Consider the following 24,259-nt stretch of genomic DNA (forward strand, 5'->3'; position numbering starts at 1 on the left):
TTGATTCCTGTCCTCGGCAGGAACATTAAAGACCCTCCCAGCAGCTGGACATGTGGCTGTCCCTGGCTGGTGACGGGCTGATTATCCTTAATTCACTTGAAATGAATTAATTAGAAGAAGAAAAAAACAGAAAACAGAAAACCAGGCTGTAGGGGCAGAAAGCTCCTTTGCATATTGTAATGAGGCTTTATCTGTCGTATGAAGCCATTGTTCTGTGGAGATAAGACTGCGTAATGCACCTCTAATCCACTTACACGACAACAATCCTCCGAGAAAGATCTGGCCAGGATCTGAGGGAAGCAGCGGCGGCTTCAGTTGGCGAGGGAAGAAAGGCGGTTTGGGCGGGCGGGGGGTTAACTAACTAACCATCATGCTCGTCTGGCTTTAAGGAGACGCGAGGCTCCCAAGCAGAGGCAGGTTAACCACATCCAGTCTGCCATATGGCACACAGGGCCCAGTCATCAGGGACGCGGACATGTCTCGTCTGGCCTGCTCCCCCCCCCCCCTCGTCTGCTTCTGTTGTCTCACAGCGCTGTTGTCGTTGTTCTTTGTTGTCGTCATGAAGGTACCTGGACCAAGCCAAGGCCCGCCCCTCCAGCCCCGTCCTCCTGGAGCTGGCCAATGAGGTGATGACCTGAGCTCTCTTCCTCTCGTCTCCGTCTCTGCTCACTCCTCCCTGCTCTCCAGGCCCAAGAGCACACAGCAAATCCTGCTACAAACAGAATTATCCCCCAATAATGTTCCAGCCTTCCAAACACTGTTTTGGATTTTCCACCCCTGTCTGTTAGTGATTATGGAAATTGGAAAAATGGTTTCAGTCTATTAACCAATTATTTAATGTAATTAGTCCTTATCCCCTTTAAGCAGATGTGAAAATACGTTTTATTATGTAATTTATGAAATTGGCTTTCAAACCTGACACGGTTTCTCAAGTCCCTAACTGCAGACAGGTGATGGCGGTGGTCAGCGCTCAGTGGCACACATTGCACAATAGAGGTCAATTGTACACAGTGTAATATATTGGGTAACTCGGAGCGCAGCACGATACTGTTTGCAAACGTGCCAAATCCAGAGCCCGGTTATGTACGCGTTTCAGGACCGGGGGCAGACATGGCCTGTGAGAGAGCGAGCTGGTATTAAACGTCGGTTGGCCGCTGTGGGCGTTTAGGTGTTCCAGTCTGCCAGGCTGCAGCATATCACATTAATAAGAGCGAATGTGCTCTCTGCGCGGTAGCTACAGTCTCCAGTGCATTGCAGCCAGTCAGCAAATTAACAATTAACATTGGGTTAGTCTCAAGGTTTAATGGAAAGTGAAGAGGTGCTGGCAAGTCCGTGGCTGCCCTGCATTAAAGGGTAGACACTCTCACACCCTTCACATTCTCCCCAGGAAGAGCAGGGAAATGGAGCGGAAGACTCCATTAAAATAAAGCCTGGAATTAGGTGTTTACTCAGGTAATAGTAACGATGAGATTTTAATATCCCCTCGGATGATTATAATATCTGCTCTCGCTGCTCGGTTTAGCCAGCGCTCTCTTCCGTAGACAGTTACAGTGTAGAAACCAAGTGTAGCAGAATCTCAATTTGGATCACATTTTACCCCAAGGTTTGTGACCTTTGTGGGCGTTCTAACAATATTTACAGCCAGAGACAGAAGGATTTATTCATATTATTTATTAATATTTAAATTCAGTTTATCTGGGTTGGAGTCAGTTTTTAATTGTTTTTCCAGTGTCGTCGTTCTAACACCCTTTGATTGGTCGAAAGGGTCATGTGGGTCCTCTTAAAGCATTTAAAAGGCAATCACATTTTTTATTGCTGCTCTTAAACCAAGCAACACAATCCTAAGCCCGTTCTTTTAAATCTGGAATCTGAATAGTTCACATGCATCAGTGGCACCTCAAAGCTAACTGTCATTACTCATTCTCCATTTAATTGACATATGATTTTTTTTTTTTCTTAAAAGGATTCATCTCAGCTTGGAGATAACTGTCTATGAACCATTTAACCGTCATTTTAATACGCTATTTAACATTTAACCAAGCTCTCATGGTCTCCTAGACGGCTAATTGATGTAGTCTCAGCTCTTTATGACACCATATATCTCTAACGGAGGAAAATTATTAACATTGATGAGAGCTGATCCTTTTTTTCCTTCCAGAAACCCCGTTCTCCACATGCACTCTTAATGTTTCTAGTTGTTTATACTGTCTCATGTGAAGGTCAGTTAAACACGCGCGCTTGAGGCCAGAGGCCCTGAGGTGGTTTGGTGGCTCTCTTTAGCATCGGGGCCTAAGACAGCCCTCTCTCTCTCTCTCTCTCTCTCTCTCTCTCTCTCCACACTCATTATTTTCAGCAGACATTCAAGGGCCTGTGAATCTTAGTCACATGTTAAACTCATGAAGTGCCTGCGATGTGATTTGAAAAGGGGGAAGATGGGCTCCAAATGATTAATATGAAAATTAGGGAGATGCAAGTACCTGAACTAATCAGGTGGTCCTTATTCAGTCTGGGCCAGCGACGGTAATGTCGCCATTCTTCATGTGTCAGCCCTGATGTGGGTTACTGGGGAATTGGATGCTCTCTCGTTATCCTGTGGGTTCCTGGTTGTGAATGGAGACGAGGGAGAGGGAGAGAGATGGAGGGAGGAGAGGGAGAGAGAGAGAGGCGGAGGGTAGGAAGGAAGAAAGGAAGGAAGGGAGAGAGGAGATTAGTGGAGATAGGAAGAGAACGAGAGAGAAGGCTGCAGGCTAGGTAGGCTAGGATGCTCTTTCAGAGGATTAATGATGATGAAGATGGTCTCCCTCAACCCCGGTAATAATTATAGACATGTTTGGTCTTTTATGCCGGCTGCTTTTTGCTTGCAGAATTATGGAGATGTTAACAAATACTAGCGCTGGTAAAAGGCTTTGTGCAGACAGAGGGTTGTGCTTCCAGCGGCACTAAAAAGCTTCACAGCGGAGATAAAACACTACAATCTCAGTACAAGCTCAAGGCAAATTCACTTTTGGGCCCCAATTATGCTAACAAGAGGAGAGATGTTCCTGGGCTGTAGGAACAGCGCTTAGTGAAGGAGCTGAGCATGGCAGAGTCTACCAGGGAACTTTCAGCACTATAAAGAACAGGGCTGGAATGGCTTGTGGCTCATTTCATGGGTGGTTCTATTTGCTATATATTGTTATCCTTTATTTAGTTCAAATGCAAGTTTCTTCTTTAATAAAGAATGCATTTTTTTTCCCTTCTAAAATCTAAATACATTTGACTGCCACTGGAGGTTTGGTCCTGATGTCTGCCAAGGCAATTTCAGTTTTTACCGATTATGAACGTGTAACTTTTAAGATTTCAAATGATGTGCCATGCATTGAAATCTGCACATATTTGAAGAAGATGTGCTTCTGTGAATGTCGGTACACCTGAAATGACGAATCACAGAAAAGTGGCTTCAAATATTGAGCTGTTCACAATTCTCACAGGACATGGATTTTGACGACAAAATATGACAAATGTAGTGATCCTAAACCTGTTGTTTGGGTTCTTCGCAATTTCAATTTTTGTAATATGAAAATAAAAGGAAAACAGGAAAAAACAAAACATATTTTGCCCTCTAGCGCATTTTGAGGACTGCAGACACCAGGACCAGGAGTCCAGTGGCGGCCACAAATAACCATGACATGTGACGATGTTGGGGTGTGACGAGGGCTCGGAGGTGGGCTATCAGACACTCCAGCTCCAGCCAGTCGGCCTACAGTACCGACAGCACCCCCCCGCCATGACTATCCCTATCCCTGTCTGACTATCCCTATCCCTGTCTGACTATCCCTATCCCTGTCTGACTATCCTTATCCCTGTCTGACTATCCCTATCCCTGTCTGACTATCCCTATCCCTGTCCGACTATCCCTATCCCTGTCTGACTATCCCTATCCCTGTCTGACTATCCCTATCCCTGTCTGACTATCCCTATCCCTGTCTGACTATCCCTATCCCTGTCTGACTATCCCTATCCCTGTCTGACTATCCCTATCCCTGTCTGACTATCCCTATCCCTGTCTGACTATCCCTATCCCTGTCTGACTATCCCTATCCCTGTCTGACTACCCCTATCCCTGTCTGACTATCCCTATCCCTGTCTGACTATCCCTATCCCTGTCTGACTATCCCTATCCCTGTCTGACTGTCCCTATCCCTGTCTGACTGTCCCTATCCCTGTCTGACTATCCCTATCCCTGTCTGACTACCCTTATCCCTGTCTGACTATCCCTATCCCTGTCTGACTATCCCTATCCCTGTCTGACTATCCCTATCTGACTATCCCTATCCCTGTCTGACTATCCCTATCCCTGTCTTCTCCTTCATATCCAGCCCAGCCCTGCCCCGTCTCAAGGTGTCTCTCCTTCAAAGATGGCACCCGCCTTAGGCCCTGCTCCTCTTCCCTTCCTCCTCTTCCTCCTCTTCCTCCTCTCAGCATCGTTCTTCCCACAAGTCCCTCTGGTGCGTCTTATTATGGGCTGTCGCTGTGGTGATCTCCTCGTATGATTAAAGCCCTGTGGTTCCAGGATAGGGGTATTGTTGTGGTTGAGAGATGAGAGGCTATAGCCAGCAGCCTGCGTTCGGCCCTGACAGGGGTGAAGGCGTTTAAACCGGAGAGCTGGGCTGTAATAGGAGCTCTCTTGTTCGTGGGAGAAAGGTTAGGGCAGAGAGAGAGAGAGAGAGACTCATAAAGGCTTATTTTATGTGCGGCTTGTCGAAAGTTGGGTCAAGGTTTTAAAAATGTGACAATATAATTTAGGTCCATTAGAATCATTATCAGCGATGTGACGTCAGCCTAAAAGTGGACTCGGCCGTTGTTATTTCAGTGGTGTAATTGTCTACTTCAATTGCAGACATTTCTCACACATCCAAATGAACGTGTGAGAAAGACTCTAAAAAGCTCTTACAATGAGCAATTCTCTCTGAGAGGCAACTAGCCGTTCCTCCACTTCTGCCGAGGTTAAACCTGTCCAGAGCCCCCACAGTACATCCAGGCAAGGCGGGCCTTCAGTATGTCTACTCACGGTCCTTCTCCTCCTCCTCCTCCTCCTCCTCCTCCTCCACACACAGGTGGACCTTTCCCCGGCTCTCCTGGCTCGCGTGATCCTGGACAGGTTCCTGCAGGACCAGGAGGGCGGAGCGCGTGAGTAGAGGACCTCTTCATCCGTCTTCCTGTCGCGTCTCTGCGTCTCTCCCTCTCCGTCTTCATCCCCTGGCCGGTCCTAATAGGAGACAGGCCGGTGCTCCGCTCCGCGACTACCTGGGGGCAGATGACTGACAACTACGCACTGAGGAGACCACCCACCTCTTAACTGCTGTTTAGATCAATGCTAGCTCACTTCATCAGGGTTATTTATAAGCCTCCTGATATCGCCCCCCCTCTCCCCCCCCCCCCCCCCCCACACACACACACACACATACTCCCTCTCCCCTCTCTCCCCCCGTTCCGCTGAGGAAATGGAATTGAGGGGAGACCGTGGCAGAAAAAGCAAACGGTTTGTACTCTGCGCTGACGGACACAGAGTGAAAATCCAGACACAAATATTTTTTCTTGAAAAAATTCACAGAAATTGTCCAGAAATAGATGCTGAAAAAACATTTTGGGCTGAGAGTTTGTGGTTACTCTGTTTTCTCTCACAGTTTGATACCTCTTGAGTGTTCGCATGCAGTGTAGATTTTAACACCATTCAATTTTTGTCAGGCTCATGATATGTGGCATAGGTTTCCTAGGTAATTATGCGAAAGATTGCCCGGTTGTAAGTAGGTGTTTATTTGATAATACGTATTCAGTTTTAAGAAAATACAGAACATACCAAACCAGATTAGAATGCGAATATGCCAAATTATTATAGTTAGTTGGCCAATATGTTTTGGACAGCATTCCTGTTCTCCACACGCTTTTTAAACTCACACCAGCGCTGACATGAACGGAGCTGCGAGTAACAGGATGGAGATTCAAGTTTGAGGGAGCTGGCCGGTAATTATCTCTGGAAGGAAAGTTATTTTGAAAGTGTCAACAATGTGATGAGAACGGGCTGTTAAGAGCCCCCCTGGGGAGCCGTCTGTAAAAGGCCTGTGAGTAATACTCACCAACCGCCCATATTCAAACCACGCTGTGGAAGCCACCGTCATTTCTCTCTGTCCATCTCTGCCGCACCAGGCACAGCCAGTCACGCCACTGCTGTGGATTTGTCTTTGCTGCATATTTTCCAAGGAAGCGCTGTATGTGTATTTTTATTTTTTTGCAGTATGATTTCTGGATCATTTTTAATATGGTCTGCATGTCTCCTCTTCGCTGAGGTGGTGGAGGAAAGACCTACGATGTGTGGCTGAGGTGGTTTGGGAACTCATGATGAGTTCACCCTCTTGGTCTAGTCAGAAGTGTGGTTTGTGATCATCTGTCACTCACTTTTTCACTCTCATGCATCTCTCTCTCTCTCCCCTCTCTCCCCCCTTCTCTCTCCCTCTCTCTCCCTATCAGAGATTCAATATCATAACCACAGACATATCCTAGAAAGTGCATGTGTACATGGTAGGGCTTGGTTCTTCATAACTGAATCACACAATGTCAGAACGACGACACACCCAGCGACTTAATCATGAGAGAGATGAAAGTGGAAGCGTGTTATTTTCAACTTGGCCACAGCACAGCCATTTGTCAAAGTCAAGGCTGTGATTGGTTTGGAGCTGTTGTTATCCACGGCCTGGCACAGAGGCATGCACACAAGTAACCTATTCTTCTATAACCCTAACCCATTCTTCTATAGCCCTAACCCATTCTTCTATAACCCTAACCTATTCTTCTATAACCCTTCTGTAACCCATTCTTCTGTAACCCTAACCTATTATTCTATAACCCTGTTATAACCCTAACCCATTCTTCTATAACCCTAACCCATTCTTCTATAGCCCTTCTATAACCCTAACCCATTCTTCTATAACCCTAACCCATTCTTCTATAACCCTTCTATAACCCTAACCTATTCTTCTATAACCTTAACCCATTCTTCTATAACTCCTAAACCTAAGCCATTGTTTGTTGTGGTTTACAAAACATTGGAAGTCTGATATAGATTTCCAATTAGTTGTGTACTATATTGCCTGATGTTATATGTTGATGTTTGGTTTATTTATTATTACGATATTCATGGTATTAGTTATTTCTCATAGGCATATTGTGGTAACATTTCCTAGGCATATATAGCCATGCCAGCCTGCCAACCAGCCCACCAGTCAGTCAGTCGGCCAACCACTATAGTCAGTCAGTCAGTCATCTATTCTGACCCTGTCTATTGTGCGTCCCCTCTCAGCGGTGACCTACCTGGCCTTTGACAATATAAAGCTGGCCACACGGGCTCCTCGGTCAGGTCCCCCCATCTCCCTCTGTGTGGATTAGACTTCTGTAATGTGTTTCCATTATCAAACAATGCAAGGATAATTGTCTTTGCTGGCAATTAGCTAACAGGTTTGTTCAGGCCTATTGGCAGGCGTATCCATCATCTGGCCCCCCCACTGGCCTTTCTTTCTCCCCTCCCTCTCTCTCTCTCTCTCTCTCTCTCTCTCTCTCTCTCTCTCTCTCTCTCTCTCTCTTCCTGTGTGTGTGTGTGTGTGTTCGGGAGGGCAGACGGGCGGACAGCAGAGATCAATAGGCTTCTATATAGGGGACATTACCCCCAACTGGGTGAAGGACTGGCCTTCTCCCTACACCATCTTTTTTATTTCCTTTGCATTTAAGAGACACAAGAATGGGGCCTTTGGGACTGTGGAATATATGTACAATCACTAGCCCTGAATCAATAGACTTTTAAATTGTTTTCTGTCTTTTCCTTGTTTTGTTTTGCTGGTTGCTTGATACCCCCTCCTACTCACCCCCCTCCTACACCCCCCTCTCCCTCCTCCTCCTCCTCCTCTACTCCTCTCCTCTTTCTGTTAAAGAATTGGAGAAAGCATCAGTCAGGCTGGGCTATCTGGTGGCTCATGTAAATAAATCAATAGATTCAGATCAGTTTTATCACGTATTGAACATGATATCAACATCCATAATGCTGCTGGTCTCATAAAGCAGGGAAGAGGGAGGGGCGGAGACTCCTTTATTCCTAGAGAGATACTAGGACCAGGAACAATACAAAGAATGATACATCCATACAGAAATATAGAATATCTCTGTTATATAGTGTGATACTGTATGTAGAATACATAAACCCATTCAAATAATGACATTATACATACTAAAATGTATATTTTGATTATAAAATACAATGTCTTTAAATGGTATTGTCACTCATTCAAAAAGCAGTCTTTATCAACCTGGTGACCTGTGTACCAGAGTTCAGAGTGGTAGCTCGGCCGAGAATGATACTCTGCTATGCTGCTACTCACCAGGGTGATACTACTCTGTTACTCACCAGGGTGATACTACTCTGTTACTACTCTGTTACTCACCAGGGTGATACTACTCTGCTACTCACCAGGGTGATACTACTCTGTTACTCACCAGGGTGATACTACTCTGCTACTCATACTACTCTCTTACTCACCAGGGTGATACTACTCTGCTACTCACCAGGGTGATACTACTCTGCTACTCGTACTACTCTGTTACCAGGGTAATACTACTCTGTTACTCACCAGGGTGATACTACTCTGTTACTCACCAGGGTAATACTACTCTGTTACTCACCAGGGTGATACTACTCTGCTACTCACCAGGGTGATACTACTCTGTTACTCACCAGGGTGATACTACTCTGTTACTCACCAGGGTAATACTACTCTGTTACTCACCAGGGTGATACTACTCTGCTACTCACCAGGGTAATACTACTCTGTTACTCACCAGGGTGATACTACTCTGTTACTCACCAGGGTGATACTACTCTGTTACTCACCAGGGTGATACTACTCTGTTACTCACCAGGGTAATACTACTATGTTACTCACCAGGGTGATACTACTCTGTTACTCACCAGGGTGATACTACTCTGTTACTCACCAGGGTGATACTACTCTGCTACTCACCAGGGTAATACTACTATGTTACTCACCAGGGTGATACTACTCTGTTACTCACCAGGGTGATACTACTCTGTTACTCACCAGGGTGATACTACTCTGTTACTCACCAGGGTGATACTACTCTGCTACTCACAAGGGTGATACTACTCTGTTACTCACCAGGGTGATACTACTCTGCTACTCACCAGGGTGATACTACTCTGCTACTCATACTACTCTGTTACTCACCAGGGTGATACTACTCTGTTACTCACCAGGGTGATACTACTCTGTTACTCACCAGGATGATACTACTCTGCTACTCACCAGGGTGATACTACTCTGTTACTCATACTACTCTGTTACTCACCAGGGTGATACTACTCTGTTACTCACCAGGGTGATACTACTCTGCTACTCATACTACTCTGTTACTCACCAGGGTGATACTACTCTGTTACTCACCAGGGTGATACTACTCTGTTACTCACCAGGGTGATACTACTCTGCTACTCATACTACTCTGTTACTCACCAGGGTGATACTACTCTGTTACTCACCAGGGTGATACTACTCTGTTACTCACCAGGGTGATACTACTCTGCTACTCACCAGGGTGATACTACTCTGCTACTCACCAGGGTGATACTACTCTGCTACTCACCAGGGTGATACTACTCTGTTACTCACCAGGGTGATACTACTCTGCTACTCACCAGGGTGATACTACTCTGCTACTCACCAGGGTGATACTACTCTGTTACTCACCAGGGTGATACTACTCTGTTACTCACCAGGGTGATACTACTCTGTTACTCACCAGGGTAATACTACTATGTTACTCACCAGGGTGATACTACTCTGTTACTCACCAGGGTGATACTACTCTGCTACTCACCAGGGTAATACTACTCTGTTACTCACCAGGGTGATACTACTCTGTTACTCACCAGGGTGATACTACTCTGTTACTCACCAGGGTGATACTACTCTGCTACTCACCAGGGTCATACTACTCTGTTACTCACCAGGGTGATACTACTCTGCTACTCATACTACTCTGTTACTCACCAGGGTGATACTACTCTGCTACTCACCAGGGTGATACTACTCTGCTACTCACCAGGGTAATACTATACTACTCTGTTACTCACCAGGGTAATACTACTCTGCTACTCACCAGGGTGATACTACTCTGCTACTCACCAGGGTGATACTACTCTGTTACTCACCAGGGTGATACTACTCTGCTACTCACCAGGGTGATACTACTCTGTTACTCACCAGGGTGATACTACTCTGTTACTCACCAGGGTAATACTACTCTGTTACTCACCAGGGTGATACTACTCTGTTACTCACCAGGGTGATACTCTGCTGTGTTGCTACTGACCAGGATTTCAGGGAGGAACACGTCCTCCTTCTCTTCCCTCCCTCTCCGTACACCCCTCCCCTGACGTGGACTGAAGTGCCTCTAGATTTCGTTTTTTTGGGGGGGAGGTAGATTTGCTATTTTATTTTTTTTCCCCAAGGCTTCCCAGCAGATGATATTGCTGCTCCATGTTGTGTAACTATGTGATTGGACCGTCATGTTCCCTCACTGCAGCCCTGTCGGCACAGTGACACGCCGCCTGTTTACATCTCAGAAATGCTAGCGGTCGCCGGTCGTCCATTGATTCTTAAAAGGGTTCATTATGGGTTCAGCAGATTGATGTGTTGATGGCAGTGAGTGATGCTGAGGTATCTTGTAGTTATAGATGTGATGTGGAAGGTTGTAGTTATAGATGTGCTGTTGTGGTATGTTGTTGTTATAGATAGAGTGATGCTGTGGTGTGTTGTAGTTATAGAGTGATGCTGTGGTGTGTTGTAGTTATAGATAGTGATGCTGTGGTGTGTTGTAGTTATAGATAGTGATGCTGTGGTGTGTTGTAGTTATAGATGGAGTGATGCTGTGGTGTGTTGTAGTTATAGACAGAGTGATGCTGTGGTGTGTTGTAGTTATATATAGTGATGCTGTGGTGTGTTGTAGTTAGTTATAGATAGAGTGATGTTGTGGTGTGTTGTAGTTATAGATAGAGTGATGCTGTGGTGTGTTGTAGTTATAGATAGTGATGCTGTGGTGTGTTGTAGTTATAGATAGAGTGATGCTGTGGTGTGTTGGAGTTATAGATAGTGATGCTGTGGTGTGTTGTAGTTATAGATAGTGATGCTGTGGTGTGTTGTAGTTATAGATAGAGTGATGCTGTGGTGTGTTGTAGTTATAGATAGAGTGAGGCTGTGGTGTGTTGTAGTTATAGATAGAGTGATGCTGTGGTGTGTTGTAGTTATAGATAGAGTGATGCTGTGGTGTGTTGTAGTTATAGATAGAGTGATGCTGTGGTGTGTTGTAGTTATAGATAGTGATGCTGTGGTGTGTTGTAGTTATAGATAGAGTGATGCTGTGGTGTGTTGTAGTTATAGATAGAGTGATGCTGTGGTGTGTTGTAGTTATAGATAGTGATGCTGTGGTGTGTTGTAGTTATAGATAGTGATGCTGTGGTGTGTTGTAGTTATAGATAGAGTGATGCTGTGGTGTGTTGGAGTTATAGATAGTGATCCTGTGGTGTGTTGTAGTTATAGATAGTGATGCTGTGGTGTGTTGTAGTTATAGATAGAGTGATGCTGTGGTGTGTTGTAGTTATAGATAGAGTGATGCTGTGGTGTGTTGTAGTTATAGATGGAGTGATGCTGTGGTGTGTTGTAGTTATAGATAGAGTTGAAGCTGTGGTGTGTTGTGGTTATAGATAGAGTGATGCTGTGGTGTGTTGTAGTTATAGATAGTGATGCTGTGGTGTGTTGTAGTTATAGATAGTGATGCTGTGGTGTGTTGTAGTTATAGATAGTGATGCTGTGGTGTGTTGTAGTTATAGATAGTGATGCTGTGGTGTGTTGTAGTTATAGATGGAGTGATGCTGTGGTGTGTTGTAGTTATAGATAGTGATGCTGTGGTGTGTTGTAGTTATAGATAGAGTGATGCTGTGGTGTGTTGTAGTTATAGATAGTGATGCTGTGGTGTGATGTAGTTATAGATAGTGATGCTGTGGTGTGATGTAGTTATAGATAGTGATGCTGTGGTGTGTTGTAGTTATAGATGGAGTGATGCTGTGGTGCGATGTAGTTATAGATAGAGTGATGTTGTGGTGTGTTGTAGTTATAGACAGAGTGATGATGAGGTGTGTTGTAGTTATAGATAGTGATGCTGTGGTGTGTTGTAGTTATAGATGGAGTGATGCTGTGGTGCGATGTAGTTATAGACAGAGTGATGCTGTGGTGTGTTGTAGTTATAGACAGAGTGATGCTGTGGTGTGTTGTAGTTATAGACAGAGTGATGCTGTGGTGTGTTGTAGTTATAGATAGTGATGCTGTGGTGTGTTGTAGTTATAGATAGAGTGATGCTGTGGTGTGATGTAGTTATAGATGGAGTGATGCTGTGGTGTGTTGTAGTTATAGATAGTGATGCTGTGGTGTGTTGTAGTTATAGATAGAGTGATGCTGTGGTGTGTTGTAGTTATAGATAGTGATGCTGTGGTGTGTTGTAGTTATAGATAGTGATGCTGTGGTGTGTTGTAGTTATAGATAGTGATGCTGTGGTGTGTTGTAGTTATAGATAGAGTGATTCTGTGGTGTTTTGTAGTTATAGATAGTGATGCTGTGGTGTGTTGTAGTTATAGATAGAGTGATGCTGTGGTGTGTTGTAGTTATAGATAGAGTGATGCTGTGGTGTGTTGTAGTTATAGATAGTGATGCTGTGGTGTGTTGTAGTTATAGATAGTGATGCTGTGGTGTGTTGTAGTTATAGATAGAGTGATGCTGTGGTGTGTTGTAGTTATAGATAGAGTGATGCTGTGGTGTGTTGTAGTTATAGATAGTGATGCTGTGGTGTGTTGTAGTTATAGATAGAGTGATGCTGTGGTGTGTTGTAGTTATAGATAGTGATGCTGTGGTGTGTTGGAGTTATAGATAGTGATGCTGTGGTGTGTTGTACTTATAGATAGTGATGCTGTGGTGTGTTGTAGTTATAGATAGAGTTGAAGCTGTGGTGTGTTGTAGTTATAGATAGTGATGCTGTGGTGTGTTGTAGTTATAGATAGTGATGCTGTGGTGTGTTGTAGTTATAGATAGTGATGCTGTGGTGTGTTGGAGTTATAGATGTGCACTCTGAGCTGTGAGCCTCCTGCGTCTTGCTCTGGTGTCAGTGAGTGCAGCTCTCTTGGCTGCAGGCCGCTTGGTGGTGATGGGTGGGAGCCGGCGCCTGCACTGCTCAGCACACAGGCTTTTTCTATATGAATAATGACGAGAAGGGCCCTTCATTAGCAAGAAGGGCGTAAGGGAGGGAGGTGTGTGTGTTTGTGTGTGTGTGTGTTTGTGTGCGTGTGTGTCGGGGGGGGTGGATGTGGAAGTGGGCAAAGTAAGCAGCCGTGTGGCACTTCACTTGACAAGTATACTAATTAGTCCTATTCAGCAAAGGAGCTGCAGTCGTCCCCTGCTGCAGTCTGATGGCCTGACCCAGCCAGGCTCTGCATGCTCTAACCAGCCCAGCTCTGCTATTACACACACACACACACACACACACACACACACACACACACACACACACACACCTACACACACACATGCTCATACAGACACACACATGCACGCACACTCACTCACTCACTCACACACATACACACACGCACGCACACGCACACACTCTTTCCCATCTTTCCCATTTCACCAGTATCGGAAAAAATCTGATGCAGATCAGTTCTGCGCCAGCAACCTCTTGAGACTAGGCTCCTCCCTCCTGTGAGTCTAGGCTCCTCCCTCTTCAGAGACTAGGCTCCTCCCTCCTGTGGGTCTAGGCTCCTCCCTCTTCAGAGACTAGGCTCCTCCCTCCTGTGAGTCTAGGCTCCTCCCTCTTCACAGACTAGGCTCCTCCCTCCTGTGAGTCTAGGCTCCTCCCTCTTCTGAGACTAGGCTCCTCCCTCCTGTGAGTCTAGGCTCCTCCCTCTACAGAGACTAGGCTCCTCCCTCGCCTCAGCCTCAAGCCCAACCTCATCACTCCGCCCCAGCCCCAGCCCCAGCCCCAGCCCCAGCCCCAGCCCCAGCCCCAGCCCCAGCCCCAGCCCCAGCCCCAGCCCCAGCCCTAGCCCCAGCCCCAGCCCCAGCCCTAGCCCCAGCCCCAGCCCCAGCCCCAGCCCTAGCCCCAGCCCCAGCCCCAGCCCCAGCCCTAGCCCCAGCCCCAGCCCTAGCCCTAGCCCCAGCCCCAGCCCCAGCCCTAGCCCAGCCCCAGCCCAGCCCCAGCCTCAATATACCACAAGACAGGAGTTGAAAAAGAAGATTTAAAAAAAAAAAACCTCTGTTTTTTCTTCCTCACCCCTCCCACCATTCCTCTCCCCCATGTTCTTTTTCCAGAGAGGAGGATTTAAAGGAGTAAATTGGAAAATCAAATGAAGGCTCCAGGCAGCCGCAGAGATTTGCAGAGCTGTCCGCTGGCGTCTGAGAGCCTCATCCATCATGTCCCGCAAGTAGTCAATTCCTCTAGTATCTGTAAATGTTTTCAGATATTAGCCAATTTATATGCTCCGAGATTCATCATGGAAAATCAGCTTTAGCAGCGCGCATTATCAGCGGCCGTCTCTGGCCTGCTCCATGAAGTTTGATGAACGAGCGCCCCTCCACAGCTCGCTGGCCAACACATGCGGACCGGAAGAGGGGGAGGTGTGTGTGTGTGTGTGTGTGTGTTTGTATGTGGGTGTTTGTGTGTGGTAGAGAGGGGGGGGGGGGGGTTGACTGAGGATGCCCAACCCCCCACCCTCTCCCCTGAAAAAAAGAGGGTTTTTTAATTAATAAACAAACTTGGCGAGGAGCTCATCAGCGTCAGGGGCAATAACGACCGTCATCCGTTACCGTTGGTTATGGGCCTCCCTCAACAAACGCTGCTCGCTAATGAGCTTCCGAGACGCTTTTTTGATTTAGATAATGACTTTTTCACCCTGGCGGAAAAGGCAGGAGATGCAAACGACAGTCGTAAGAGATGAGGAATCCCAGGAAGGTGCCGCCGCTGCACTGGTGATACTTTGTTGCTTTTGTGTTTTATTGTAGGTGTGTGTGTGTGTGTGTGTGTGTGTGTGTGTGTGTGCGCGTGTGTGTGTGTGTGTGTGTGTGTGTGAGTGTGTGAGCGAAACCCTAATAAAGGGGTGTTTTGTGTTTGTTTACTCTAGCTTTTTTCGTGTTTCCTTCTATGCGACTCCTCTGATCTACAGTAGACCGTACGATGCCTCCATTACAATTCATACCAACATGGGACAATTACTATAAACTTGGTGCATGTTTACAAGGTGTAAAGTGGCGCTGCAGGGCTTTGTTCTCTGCATGTAAGGCTCTAGCATTACTGTTTGTTCCCCTCTGTGTGTGTGGGCGTCGGAGGGGGGAGGTCTTAGAGTATTCTTGTGTTTATATGTCTGCCTCTGTGCGCATGCATAGCATTTATGAGTGTGTGTTTGTCTATGTGTGTGCGTGCGTGCATGTGTGTTTTTTGTGTGTGCTTGCGGGCGTGTGTTTGTGTGTGCGTGTGTGTACAGTATGTGTGTGTACAGAATGTGTGTGTGTGTACTGTATGTATGTGCGTGTGTGCGTGTGTGTATACAGTATGAGTGTACAGTGCTGTATGTGCCTGTGTGTATGTATGTGCGTGCGTGTCTGTGCGTTCGTGCGTGTATGTATTTATGTGTGTGCGTGTGTGTGTGTGTATGTGCATGCGTGTATGTGCGTGCGTGTGTGTATGTATGTGCGTGTGTGCATGCGTGCGTGCGTGTGCGTGCGTGCGTGTATGTGTGTGCGTGTGTGTATGTGCGTGCGTGTGTGTGTGTGGTGTGCTGCTGCTCAGTGTGAGGAGAGGTGTGGGGCGTGTGTGTGTGTGTGTGGTGCTGCTGCTCAGTGTGAGGAGATGTGTGGGGCGTGTGTGTGTGTGTGGTGTGCTGCTGCTCAGTGTGAGGAGATGTGTGCGTGCGTGTGTGTGTGTGTGGTGTGCTGCTGCTCAGTGTGAGGAGATGTGTGCGTGCGTGTGCGTGTGTGTGTGTGGTGTGCTGCTGCTCAGTGTGAGGAGATGTGTGGGGCGTGTGTAATAAATGCGTGCTGATGTGGGCGGTGGCAGCCAGGCGAGGGAGGCAGCCAGACACTCCGCTTGTTGTTATTTACTGCTGGTGTTTGCAAACGGCGGCGGATTCCGGACTGCAAATGGCATTACAGCCTGTGATGAATGAGCATTAGGGTAAACTCATTTTAAAAAGCAGGCTGATTTATTAGCGGTCTGGGCCTCCATTTTCATCAGGTCAATGCCTGGCTGAAACCCCACAATGTCAGCCCCAAGGTCAGCCTCTTTATGGCTATTTTTAACCCCACCCCTCACAGGAGAACGAGGAAGAGGGCCTTATCACTTATCCCAGCCCCCTAAAAAAGACACTGCTTGAATCGCTAAAGAGGAGGCCGTGTCTTGTCGGCGGAGGTCGCGTCCGATTGGCCGAGGCTGTGTCTGGCCCCGGCGGAGGCTGCGTCCGATTGGTCGCAGACGTGTCCCGGTGTTATGTGAGAGACCAGAATGGCGGCGGCGGCGGTGGTCAACCTCCAATTATGAGCGCTAGTAAGACAAGAGCTTTAATGGCCGCCGCTTGCCTTCAGGGAGGTTTATTACACACTAGAGCTTTGCAGAAGCAGCGTCAGATCTATACAACTACCATTAGGAGGGAGAAAAAATCAATCAAAATGCCATTAAAGTGGAATAAGTTGCCAATATTGCTGATGTGGTTGTGGGTCCTTTGATTTTCCTTCAGATTATCAGGCCCCGGCCACTGGTGACTTTGTTAAGGGAAGGACTGTTGTTGGGGGGGTAATACGTCTCCCGGCTTCATAAAGTTTGCTGCCTCATATTTCCCTCCTTATTGATTATCCATGATCATTTGTCACGAGGTGTCCTAACTCGAGGGGGAAATATAACCATCCTTCTTCAGGGGCGCGCCGCACAGCATGCTAAGGGTACCAGTCTCAGAGAGAGAGGGAGGGAGGGAGGGAGGGAGGGAGGGAGGGAGACCAAATACAGGGAGAGAGAAACGACTAGGCTTTGCTCTCTCTCAACCCCTCTTCACAGAAGAAGAGGAACGGAGTGACCTCGGCTTCGTTGGTTCCTCCTGCGTGAGGGGTTCGATAGTACGCGGGAGAACCAGCACCTCGGACAGAGAGATGGAGGGATGGAGGGATGGAGAGGCAGAAGGAGGGAGGTTCTGAGTGTTTTATGTGTTCTAGCAAAGAGCTCTTCATAATGAGTGTATGTGTTTAATAGAAGCTCATATAGGAAGTCTTATAAAACCACAGCCCTTTATGATGACTTTATTTCATTGGAGGCCTCTCCATAAACCCTCCACCTAGCTACCCTGGCCTTAGCCTCTCCCCAGAGTAGTCTAGAGCAGAGCCTATAGTAGAGTCCTGAGTCTAGAGTAGAACCCAGAGTAGTCTAGAGCAGAGCCTATAGTAGAGTCCTGAGTCTAGAGTAGAGTCTAGAGCAGAGCCCAGAGTAGTCTAGAGCAGAGCCTATAGTAGAGTCTAGAGCAGAGCCCAGAGTAGTCTAGAGCAGAGCCTATAGTAGAGTCTAGAGCAGAGCCCAGAGTAGTCTAGAGCAGAGCCTATAGTAGAGTCCTGAGTCTAGAGTAGAGTCTAGAGCAGAACCCAGAGTAGTCTAGAGCAGAGCCTATAGTAGAGTCTAGAGTCTAGAGCAGAACCCAGAGTAGTCTAGAGCAGAGCCTATAGTAGAGTCTAGAGCAGAGCCCAGAGTAGTCTAGAGCAGAGCCTATAGTAGAGTCTAGAGCAGAGCCCAGAGTAGTCTAGAGCAGAGCCTATAGTAGAGTCTAGAGCAGAGCCCAGAGTAGTCTAGAGCAGAGCCTATAGTAGAGTCCTGAGTCTAGAGTAGAGTCTAGAGCAGAACCCAGAGTAGTCTAGAGCAGAGCCTATAGTAGAGTCTAGAGTCTAGAGCAGAACCCAGAGTAGTCTAGAGCAGAGCCTATAGTAGAGTCTAGAGTCTAGAGTAGAGTCTAGAGCAGAGCCCAGAGTAGTCTAGAGCAGAGCCTATAGTAGAGTCTAGAGTCTAGAGCAGAGCCCAGAGTAGTCTAGAGCAGAGCCTATAGTAGAGTCCTGAGTCTAGAGTAGAGTCTAGAGCAGAACCCAGAGTAGTCTAGAGCAGAGCCTATAGTAGAGTCCTGAGTCTAGAGTAGAGTCTAGAGCAGAACCCAGAGTAGTCTAGAGCAGAGCCTATAGTAGAGTCTAGAGTCTAGAGCAGAGCCCAGAGTAGTCTAGAGCAGAGCCTATAGTAGAGTCCTGAGTCTAGAGTAGAGTCTAGAGCAGAGCCCAGAGTAGTCTAGAGCAGAGCCTATAGTAGAGTCTAGAGTCTAGAGCAGAGCCCAGAGTAGTCTAGAGCAGAGCCTATAGTAGAGTCTAGAGTCTAGAGCAGAGCCCAGAGTAGTCTAGAGCAGAGCCTATAGTAGAGTCTAGAGTCTAGAGCAGAGCCCAGAGTAGTCTAGAGCAGAGCCTATAGTAGAGTTCTGAGTCTAGAGTAGAGTCTAGAGAAGAACCCAGAGTAGTCTAGAGCAGAGCCTATAGTAGAGTCCTGAGTCTAGAGTAGAGTCTAGAGCAGAGCCCAGAGTAGTCTAGAGCAGAGCCTATAGTAGAGTCTAGAGTCTAGAGCAGAGCCCAGAGTAGTCTAGAGCAGAGCCCAGAGTAGTCTAGAGCAGAGCCCAGAGTATAGTCCAGAGTCTAGAGCAGAGCCCGGACTAGAGCCTGGAGTAGAGCCTAGAGCGGAGTCCAGAGCGGAGTCCAGAGCGGAGTCCAGAGCGGAGTCCAGAGTAGACTCCAGCCCTCTGCAGTGTGTCTGTACGTGATCCACTAATGCCCTGGAATAGACTCTGTGCTGATCTAGTCGGTAACACTGCGAGTCTGTCAGAGGCGTGTGTATATATCATTAAAATGAGGCGCCTGTACCGTTTCGTCACACAATGATGCAATCCATTTAATCTGAGTCTTCTTTTTTTATTTTTAATGTAGCCATTGCAGTAATGGATTATCAATCCCTCGGCCCGCAGACCTGATTTATACAGTTAGTGGAGTCTGGATGGGAATGAGAGATGCAAAACAGTCATCGTTTTTAACATAGACAAACTACATGCAGCTCCGGTTCTGTGGAGTGAAACATTTATCTATGGGAAATCTCTCCAGCCTTCTAGCAGCCAGACAGCCGGTGAGCTAGACTAGATGGACCACAGCCTCACGGGAGGGAGGGGAGCTATGGCAAACCTGTCTCTGTCTTTATGAAGTCATGGAAAACCTGTCTCTGTCTTTATGGAGTCATGGCAAACCTGTCTCTGTCTTTATGGAGTCATGGCAAACCTGTCTCTGTCTTTATGGAGTCATGGCAAACCTGTCTCTGTCTTTATGGAGTCATGGCAAACCTGTCTGTCTTTATGAAATTATGGTAGACCTGTCTCTGTCTTTATGGAGTTATGGCAAACCTGTCTCTGTCTTTATGACGTTATGGTAAACCTGTCTCTGTCTTTATGACGTCATGGCAAACCTGTCTCTGTCTTTATGAAATTATGGTAGACCTGTCTCTGTCTTTATGGAGTTATGGTAAACCTGTCTCTGTCTTTATGAAGTCATGGCAAACCTGTCTCTGTCTTTATGGAGTCATGGCAAACCTGTCTTTCTCTTTATGTCGTTATGGCAAACCTGTCTGTCTTTATGAAATTATGGCAAACCTGTCTCTGTCTTTATGGAGTCATGGCAAACCTGTCTCTGTCTTTATGAAGTCATGGTAAACCTGTCTCTGTCTTTATGGAGTCATGGCAAACCTGTCTCTGTCTTTATGAAGTCATGGCAAACCTGTCTTTCTCTTTATGTCGTTATAGCAAACCTGTCTGTCTTTATGAAATTATGGCAAACCTGTCTCTGTCTTTATGGAGTCATGGCAAACCTGTCTCTGTCTTTATGGAGTTATGGTAAACCTGTCTGTCTTTATGACGTTATGGTTAACCTGTCTATAGTGTCTGTGAAATTATGGCAAACCTGTCTTTATGAAGTTATGGTAACCCTGTCTATCTTTATGACGTTATGGTTAACCTGTCTATAGTGTCTGTGAAATTATGGCAAACCTGTCTTTATGAAGTTATGGTAACCCTGTCTATAGTGACTTTATGAAGTTATGGTTAACCTGTCTCTGTCTTTATGAAGTTTTGGTAAACCTGTCTATAGCGTCTTTATGAAGTTTTGGTAAACCTGTCTATAGCGTCTTTATGATGTTTTGGTAAACCTGTCTATAGTGTCTTTAAGACGTTTTGGTAAACCTGTCTATAGTGTCTGTATCCTGTCTCTTGATGACCAGTCTGTCTCTGTTCTCTTTCAGTGGTACATCTATAAAGTGTTTACATAGTCAGCTGTTTGTGCTTGTTACTGGCATGTTATAACATGTTCTGTCCTTTACTCTATCTCTGTCTACCTCCATCTCTACCTCTATCTCTGTTTGTTTCTCTATCTCTTGTTCTCTCTGTCTACCTCTATCTCTACATCTATCTCTTTCTCTCTCTCTTTATCTCTCTCTGTCTCTGTCTACCTCTATCTCTACCTCTATCTGTTTCTATCTCTATCTCTTGTCTGTCTACCTCTATCTCTCTCTGTTTCTATCTCTATCTCTTTATCTCTGTCTCTATCTCTGTTTCTATCTCTATCTTTATCTCTCTGTCTACCTCTATCTCTACATCTATCTGTTTCTCTCTCTCTCTTTATCTCTCTCTGTCTCTGTTTCTATCTGTCTACCTCTATCTCTATCTCTGTTTCTATCTCTCTCTCTTTCTCTCTCTCTGTCTACCTCTATCTCTACATCTATCTGTTTCTCTCTGTCTCTGTCTACCTCTATCTCTGTTTCTATCTCTGTCTCTGTCTACCTCTATCTCTACCTCTATCTGTTTCTAACTCTATCTCTTTATCTCTGTCTCCTCTCAGCCTCCAAGCCGGTTCTCAACAGCATGCTCCGGGAGCCATCTTTAATTCCAGACCCAGCTCTAGCCAACCACATCCACCAGGTAAACATTTGAAGTCTTTTCTTCCCCTTTGTAATTTACAATAACATAAACTGGGTTCAGTATAGAGTTGAGTGTATTGGCTAAGTCTAGCAGTTTAGTGTGTGAACTAAATCGATTTTTATGATTCAATATCATGACGGTTTTTTTTCTAAGATGTTGAAAAATGTACTTGTTCTATTTCTCTGGCCTTATTGCGCTGGTGTGTGAAGCTGTTGGACAGTATCAGTGTATGTAGTGACTGCAGCGCCTAGCTGGCAGGCCAGCCATCACTCTTTCATTCATTAATAAAGTCACGCCAGAGACGGAGGCGGCCGGCGGTCATGCCTGCCAATGCTCCACCGCCATATCCCATGTCCCCCCCCCCCCCCCACACACCCCCTTCCCCCCTCCCTGTCGTTGTTTAACGGCTGTGTGCCCCCCCCCCCCCCCCCCAACCCCCGCGCAACATCATATTTCTTCCCCCTCTTTTCAGTGCACTGTAAATGACTGTTGTTATGGGCCGCTGGTAGACTGCATCAAACAGTATCCTTTCACATAAAATTTTAAGCCTGAAATTGACGAGGAGCTGTTGATGGGGGATGCGAGCCTTCACCTGACATAAAGGTTCCGCTTCAGAGAGGAAGCGTTTCATCCTGCGTGCACCCGCCCTCCTCTTCCTCATCTTCCTCCTCACGGGGGCGGGTGTGTGTGGGGGGGGGGGGGGAGCAGCGACGGAGGGAGGTGGGGGGAGTAGGGGAGGAGGCGGAGAAGAGGAAGGGAGGTTGAGAGGAGAGGGGAGCGGAGGATGGAGAGAGGAGGAGGCAGATGTAAATGGCGTCTCCCTGTTCAGTGAGGGAGCGGTGCCCGGCATCGTGGGCCACAGGGGAGGAGGCTGGCGTGCTGCACATACAGCCACGCGCTGCTCCGCCATTTTGTCTACATGTTAAATTTTATGTTTGTTTGTTTGTTTTTTTTAAATATGGCATCAATGTCTCAGCTCAAGCAACAAAGAACAAAGACACTTTTTTGTGTGTGTGGGGGGGGGTGTTTGACCAAGATTTAAAAAAAAAATAAAATCCTTACAAGAGTATGTTAGAAGACTGGCTGCTGTATTCTCCTCCACTCTGAACAGCAAGGCGTAGGGAGACAGTCTTCCACAGATATCAGTACCATGGAGAGTTCTTGGCATGTCAGGGCGATATAAAATGCATTACAGTACATCCCCTTTGCAACCCCCTAACCATAACACCCATACCCTCATGCCTTCTCTCTCTCTTTCTCTCAGCAGTCTCAATCTCTCTTCCTCTCTCCGTCTCTCTCTCTCTCTCTCACACGCACTACACACACTCACATCAGAGGAGTAGAGTTAGGAGGGGGTGTGTGTGTATAGGAGCAGGCTGTTAGGCACCACATTAGGGAGTGCGGTGGTTACAGGCGGGTCTGTGAATATGGGGGGGGGGGGTGGCGGTACGTTTCAGGTCCTCTGTTCATGACCAGTCAACCCTCTCTGTACCTTTCTGTCAAACTCCTCCCTCCTGCGTGAGCTCACAATCACTCACTCCGCTACGGAGAGCTCATGATCGCCACGGCGCACCTCCTGTCAGCTCTGGAACGCCTCCCATCTACCAGATTGGTGCTGTGTGTGTGTGTGTGTGTGTGTGTGTGTGTGTGTGTGTGTGTGTGTGTGTGTGTGTGTGTGTGTGTGTGTGTGTGTGTGTGTGTGTGTGTGTGTGTGTGTGTGTGCGCGCGCGCGTGTGTGAGACTGTGTGTGAGACTGTGTGTGAGACTACATGCTGCTCAGGGTATGGATATATTAATCGCTGGTCTTTGGAGTGATTGTGTGTGTGTTTGAGGGGGTTGGGGGAGTGGAAATTGTATTATTTTTGAGCCGGAATGGCTTCCGTAGAATATGCCACCATCAACCTTCATTGGGACTGGCAGACAGGTCCCTTTATCCCCGTCTTAACTTGGCACCTGTCCAGATTTAATTTTACCTGGAATGTATGTCTCTCATTTTGGTAATGTACTTCTGACATGTGCTGTTAAAGTTGAAGTCTGACGAGTGACCTGTCTTAAGTATGCACACACACACACACTTGTACATTGCACACTTACTCCAGCGCACTTACATTGTGTTACCACAGCAACCCGTTAAGCAATGCTCCGTGTCTCCATAGCAACCCCTCTTACAGGTAAACCGTTCTCTTAAGTAGAGGAATTTGTTTGAAATGGGGGCTTTTGTATGTTCAATAAAATAGTGAATTGTGTATGATTGTTTTTAGTTGGATAATCTACTGTGTGTAAATACTCTTTGATTCACTTCCATGTTGGAATCCTTGACCCCTCCCCCCAGTGCTATTGGACAGGAGCATGAGGTGCTGCTTCGTGATAAGCTGAAGGAGAGGAACCTGTCCTTCCTGGGTAAGCCCCGCCCTCTCTCTCTCTTCCCCTCTCCTCCTTCTCCCCCTCCTCCTGCAACCCCTTCTCTCTCCCTCCCTCACTCCCTCTCAGTCCAGCTCACCTTGTGTGTGCTCCGTTATAGCCTGTGAGCTAGTTACAGTAGATGAGACCTGTGTGGTGTTATGTGAGCTAGCTAGATTAGACCTGTGTTCTGTTAGCAGGGGAGCTAGCTAGATGAGACCTGTGTTCTGTTAGCAGGGGAGCTAGCTAGATGAGACCTGTGTTCTGTTAGCAGGGGAGCTAGCTAGATGAGACCTGTGTTCTGTTAGCAGGGGAGCTAGCTAGATGAGACCTGTGTCCTGTTAGCAGGGGAGCTAGCTAGATGAGACCTGTGTTCTGTTAGCAGGGGGGCTAGCTAGATGAGACCTGTGTTCTGTTAGCAGGGGAGCTAGCTAGATGAGACCTGTGTTCTGTTAGCAGGGGAGCTAGCTAGATGAGACCTGTGTTCGGTTGATTGATTGATTAATTGATTGATTGATTGATTTATTTATTGGGTAAAAGTACAAAGAAACAGTACATCCCAGAGGATAGCATGATAAAAGCATACTTAGACACTTGTTTCCAACATGGTCCTCGTTGGTGGACATAACAAAACAAAAAAAACATACACAAGAACATACATAAAACAGTCAATACAGTTCCAATCACATTCACTAAAAC

General features: G+C 46.7%; 1 protein-coding gene across 1 annotated transcript in view; it reads left to right on the top strand.

Annotated features, from left to right (window-relative positions):
• cdin1 (CDAN1 interacting nuclease 1) overlaps positions 1 to 24,259 on the top strand; it is a gene marked incomplete at its 3' end in the record, with an annotated part of 44,446 nt that overhangs the window by 16,608 nt on the left and 3,579 nt on the right. Inside the window, exons 5-9 of the mRNA XM_084451477.1 lie at positions 566 to 626; positions 5,097 to 5,169; positions 21,081 to 21,160; positions 21,633 to 21,682; positions 23,493 to 23,560. Of these exons, the coding sequence (XP_084307603.1) occupies positions 566 to 626; positions 5,097 to 5,169; positions 21,081 to 21,160; positions 21,633 to 21,682; positions 23,493 to 23,560 (332 nt within the window). The remainder of the gene's footprint in view (positions 1 to 565; positions 627 to 5,096; positions 5,170 to 21,080; positions 21,161 to 21,632; positions 21,683 to 23,492; positions 23,561 to 24,259) is intronic.

This window comes from Borostomias antarcticus (assembly GCF_949987555.1).
Source record: "Borostomias antarcticus genome assembly, chromosome: 16".
Lineage (NCBI taxonomy): Eukaryota > Metazoa > Chordata > Actinopteri > Stomiiformes > Stomiidae > Borostomias > Borostomias antarcticus.